Genomic DNA, 6,000 nt, shown 5'->3' with positions numbered 1-6,000 from the left:
CATCATTGTTTCAGAATCAAAGAAAAGACAACATTCAGGCTTAGGCTAATTAGGTTCACACGATACGTTTTTGATGCTTTTTCGCGGCGGTCTTCCTGCCACGGAAACACTGCGAAAACGCTTGCTAATAGGTCTGCCAGGTATAGCAATGCGAATCTGGATGTGCTGCGCACATGATGCGCAAATTTCCGGTCCGGATTCGCATTGCGGTAAAAACCGCAGCATGACCATTGTTTGGGGCGTTTCTGCTGGAAATTCGTGACCATTGACTTTCATTGAATCGCAGAAAACCCGCAGGTATATCTATACCTGCGGATATGCTGCATTTTAATGAAAGTCAACGGGCGCGAAGTCGCGCCGGAAACGTGCTGTGGGTGGTACCCGGGTTGGGAGAGGAGGACTACATCTCCTCTCATCTGACCGAGCGGCGAGGATGGGGGGAGAAGTAGTCTGCTCTGCCCGCCCGCATGCCCGCGGTCAAAAAAGGAAAAAAAAATACTAAAAAAAAAAAAAATAAATAAACCTTATACTCCACTGTCCGGCGGCCCCAGGTGTCCTCCTGGTCCCAGACGATGCCGTATCCCCGGCAGATAGCAGTATACTGCGGGGAGCGGGCTCGCTCCCCGCAGTGTACCAAGCTGCCAGGATCTGCACTGACGTCATTGATCAGCTGATGGTCACCTGACCCTGGGAACATTCACAAGACAGGTGAGGGACATGGTTGTTTGTTATAGTACGTTTTTTTTCAGGAGATCGATGGCTTCGCGGACGGAGTGTAATAAAAAAAATTTTAGAACAGTGTGTTTATTTCATTAAAATACTTTATTCTGGCCGTGTTTTTTATTGAAAAAGCGGCGACCATTTTACTACGCGGTTAGTAATGGGCGCGTCTTATAGACGCCCTCCATTACTAACCGGGGCTTCACGTCAGCCACCAATACAAGGCTGACATGAACCCCAACCCCATTACCCCACCGCTACAGGGCAGTGGGAAAAGCGGAGGCTAAGCGTCAGATTTGGCGCATCTTATGGATGCGTAATTTCTGGGACTGCTGAGGGGTGATATTAATAGCCGAGGAGGGGGTCAGTATCCATGGCCCCTTCCCTGGCTATTAATATCAGCCCGCAGCAGTCTAGTTTAGCCTTTATTGGTTAGATTTTATAGGGGGACCACATGTCAAATTTTTTCTGGGTTCCCCCTGTAATCTAGCCAGTAAAGGCTAAACAAACAGCTGTGGGCTGTTATTAATAGCCAGGGAACATTGTAGGCTAATTGCCCCTTCCCCGGCTACTAATATCAGCCACCAGCAGTCGGCTTTCCCTCTGCTGGTTATAAAAATGACGCAGGAGCCGGCGCAATTTTTTTAAAATTTTAGGCTCTGTACCCATGATCCGGACATAGCAGCATTTAGGACACATTTTTTGCTGCGTCCAATACGTTGCATTCTAATGAACGCAGGTAAATCCACATGTGTTCACTGAACCATGCGTATTAACCGAATTCAATACATTCTAGTGGTCAAATTTCTGTTGCGGAGACCGGCGACTTCACAAGGGAATTTGACATGCTGCGGTCCTGAAAGACGCGCTGCATGTCAGTGTCCACAGTATATATTGTATGCACACTCGCTCTCATGTACACACTATATATTATATGCACACTCGCTCTCATGTACACACTATATATTATATGCACGCTCGCTCGCATGACCGTGAGCGTGCACGTAATATAAATCTGACCGTAGAGACGGCCGCAATGTGGACATTTTGTCAGGAGGTTCTCCCCATTTGGGGGGCCGCAGAGGATTCTAGCTGGAGGCGCCTCCGTTACTGCGGATCCAGCAGTTATCTGCGCAGAGCTCCGCTACCTCCCATCACACGCCGCGCACGCTCCACAATCACTCGCTCTCCCGCGGGGAGTACTTCTCCAGACTCATGGATAGTAGAACGAAGAAGCCATTAATAAAATGCTCTTCCCGACAGCCGGCGCTGATGGATCCCAGGGGTATTACATGCAGCCGTAGAGTAAGGAGAAGCCTCATGTGGTGCTGACGTCGGTGGGTGGATGTAACGCATGGGAGAAATGGCGCAGATTGTGTCACAGCGTCGCTCCAAAACTCATCCAGAAACATTAATAAACCAGTTCATAAGACCACCCGGGCAGTCATTGAGCTCTCTGGTCTCTATTTATTGGGACAGAACAAAACAATCATGATACTGAAACTATGGGAATAAATGACTGAACGCTACAATCGTCACCGTACATAAACAGAACAAGACAGTACAAGAAACTTTGTAATATATCTTGTCAGAGAAATTTCCCACCACCTGAACTCATCATTCACAGAAACTGTCCAAAACGGATCACTGAGGGATCGGATTACAGCAGCCTATAAAAGTCTATGAAGACTGGAAGAGGAAATGGGGAGAAGCAGACATACAGACCAATGCTTCTAGTAAGTGTTTTCGCTCACACAGAGTTGAGTTCACAGCTGCACAGCTAAAGCACTGTTGAATACTCCATGTGGTTGCTGTTTTCTAGTAAGTGTTTTATCTCATGTCAGTGCTGGATTCACTGCTACACTGCTTAGTACAGCTGAAAAATGCCCTCCCTGTTGCTGCTGCCTACTAGTGTTTTATCTCACCCTGGAGATGGATACACAGCTACACCTCTCAGTATTGCTACATGACGTCCTCCATGTGTCACTACTTCAAGGCCAGACAGCAGGCCTCCCTCACGTCTGTGTGTGCTGTGCAGGGAAAACCAGCTCAGACGGAGCCTTGAAATAAAACACCGCGCGGCGTCTCCTCCCTTCACTGCAGTAAATACATGTGGAAACCCACCGCCAGCAAATAAATGTATTAAGCAATGAAAACACTACTGGCCATCTGCAGGTCGTGACCGAGCATCGCAGCCCAAAAACCAGGAGAGAAAATGAGGGCGAGCGTGTATATAATATATACTGTGTACATGAGAGCGAGCGTCTATATAATATATACTGTGTACATGAGAGCGAGCGTGTATATAATATATACTGTGTACATGAGAGCGAGCGTCTATATAATATATACTGTGTACATGAGAGCGAGCGTGTATATAATATATACTGTGTACATGAGAGCGAGCATGTATATAATATATACTGTGTACATGAGAGCGAGCGTGCATATACTATATACTGTGTACAAGAGAGCGAGCGTGTATATAATATATACTGTGTACATGAGAGCGAGCGTGTATATAATATATACTGTGTACGAGAGAGCGAGCGTGCATATACTATATACTGTGTACAAGAGAGCGAGCGTGTATATAATATATACTGTGTACATGAGAGCGAGCGTCTATATAATATATACTGTGTACATGAGAGCGAGCGTGCATATAATATATACTGTGTACAAGAGAGCGAGCGTGTATATAATATATACTGTGTACATGAGAGCGAGCGTGTATATAATATATACTGTGTACACGAGAGCGAGCGTGTATATAATATATACTGTGTACACGAGAGCGAGCGTGTATATAATATATACTGTGTACATGAGAGCGAGCGTGTATATAATATATACTGTGTACATGAGAGCGAGCGTGCATATAATATATACTGTGTACAAGAGAGCGAGCGTGTATATAATATATACTGTGTACATGAGAGCGAGCGTGCATATACTATATACTGTGTACATGAGAGCGAGCGTGTATATAATATATACTGTGTACATGAGAGCGAGCGTGTATATAATATATACTGTGTACATGAGAGCGAGCGTGTATATAATATATACTGTGTACATGAGAGCGAGCGTGCATATAATATATACTGTGTACAGGAGAGCGAGCGTGTATATAATATATACTGTGTACATGAGAGCGAGCGTGTATATAATATATACTGTGTACATGAGAGCGAGCGTGTATATAATATATACTGTGTACATGAGAGCGAGCGTGTATATAATATATACTGTGTACATGAGAGCGAGTGTGCATATAATATATACTGTGTACATGAGAGCGAGCGTGTATATAATATATACTGTGTACATCAGAGCGAGCGTGTATATAATATATACTGTGTACATGAGAGCGAGCGTGTATATAATATATACTGTGTACACGAGAGCGAGCGTGTATATAATATATACTGTGTACATGAGAGCGAGCGTCTATATAATATATACTGTGTACACGAGAGCGAGCGTCTATATAATATATACTGTGTACATGAGAGCGAGCGTGCATATAATATATACTGTGTACAAGAGAGCGAGCGTGTATATAATATATACTGTGTACATGAGAGCGAGCGTGCATATACTATATACTGTGTACAAGAGAGCGAGCGTGTATATAATATATACTGTGTACATGAGAGCGAGCGTGTATATATATACTGTACATGAGAGCGAGCGTGTATATAATATATACTGTGCACATGAGAGCGAGCGTGTATATAATATATACTGTGTACATGAGAGCGAGCGTGCATATAATATATACTGTGTACATGAGAGCGAGCGTGCATATAATATATACTGTACATGAGAGCGAGCGTGTATATAATATATACTGTGCACATGAGAGCGAGCGTGTATATAATATATACTGTGTACACGAGAGCGAGCGTGTATATAATATATACTGTGTACACGAGAGCGAGCGTGTATATAATCTATACTGTGTACACGAGAGCGAGCGTGTATATAATATATACTGTGTACATGAGAGCGAGCGTGTATATAATATATACTGTGTACATGAGAGCGAGCGTGCATATAATATATACTGTACATGAGAGCGAGCGTGTATATAATATATACTGTGTACATGAGAGCGAGCGTGTATATAATATATACTGTGTACATGAGAGCGAGCGTGTATATAATATATACTGTGTACATGAGAGCGAGCGTGTATATAATATATACTGTGCACATGAGAGCGAGCGTGCATATAATATATACTGTGTACATGAGAGCGAGCGTGCATATAATATATACTGTGTACATGAGAGCGAGCGTGTATATAATATATACTGTACATGAGAGCGAGCGTGTATATAATATATACTGTGCACACGAGAGCGAGCGTGTATATAATACATACTGTGTACACGAGAGCGAGCGTGCATATAATATATACTGTGTACATGAGAGCGAGCGTGTATATAATATATACTGTGTACATGAGAGCGAGCGTGCATATAATATATACTGTGTACATGACCGCGAGCGTGTATATAATATATACTGTGTACATGAGAGCGAGCGTGCATATAATATATACTGTGTACATGAGAGCGAGCGTGTATATAATATATACTGTGTACAGGAGAGCGAGCGTGTATATAATATATACTGTGTACATGAGAGCGAGCGTGCATATAATATATACTGTGTACATGAGAGCGAGCGTGTATATAATATATACTGTACATGAGAGCGAGCGGGTATATAATATATACTGTGTACATGAGAGCGAGAGTGTATATAATATATACTGTGTACATGAGAGCGAGCGTGTATATAATATATACTGTGTACATGAGAGCGAGCGTGTATATAATATATACTGTGTACATGAGAGCGAGCGTGCATATAATATATAATGTGTACATGAGAGCGAGCGTGTATATAATATATACTGTGTACACGAGAGCGAGCGTGCATATAATATATACTGTGTACATGAGAGCGAGCGTGTATATAATATATACTGTGTACATGAGAGCGAGCGTGCATATAATATATACTGTACATGAGAGCGAGCGTGTATATAATATATACTGTGTACAGGAGAGCGAGCGTGTATATAATATATACTGTGTACATGAGAGAGAGCGTGCATATAATATATACTGTGTACATGAGAGCGAGCGTGCATATACTATATACTGTGTACAAGAGAGCGAGCGTGCATATAATATATACTGTGTACATGAGAGCGAGCGTGTATATAATACATACTGTGTACACGAGAGCGAGCGTGCATAT

General features: G+C 42.8%; 1 protein-coding gene across 1 annotated transcript in view; it reads right to left on the bottom strand.

The window, feature by feature from the left end:
- Positions 1–2,400: 2,400 nt before the first annotated feature.
- The window catches only part of LOC141161316 (kalirin-like), a 118,582-nt gene continuing 114,982 nt past the window's right edge, over positions 2,401–6,000 (bottom strand). Inside the window, exon 6 of the mRNA XM_073646129.1 lies at positions 2,401–2,409. Within this exon, the coding sequence (XP_073502230.1) occupies positions 2,401–2,409 (9 nt within the window). The remainder of the gene's footprint in view (positions 2,410–6,000) is intronic.

Source organism: Phyllobates terribilis, unplaced genomic scaffold, assembly GCF_046119375.1.
Source record: "Phyllobates terribilis strain yellow unplaced genomic scaffold, ASM4611937v1 Scaffold_9__5_contigs__length_417890890, whole genome shotgun sequence".
Taxonomy (NCBI): domain Eukaryota; kingdom Metazoa; phylum Chordata; class Amphibia; order Anura; family Dendrobatidae; genus Phyllobates; species Phyllobates terribilis.
Note: the sequence above shows the minus strand (reverse complement) of the source record. Positions and strands in the feature narration are given on the sequence as shown.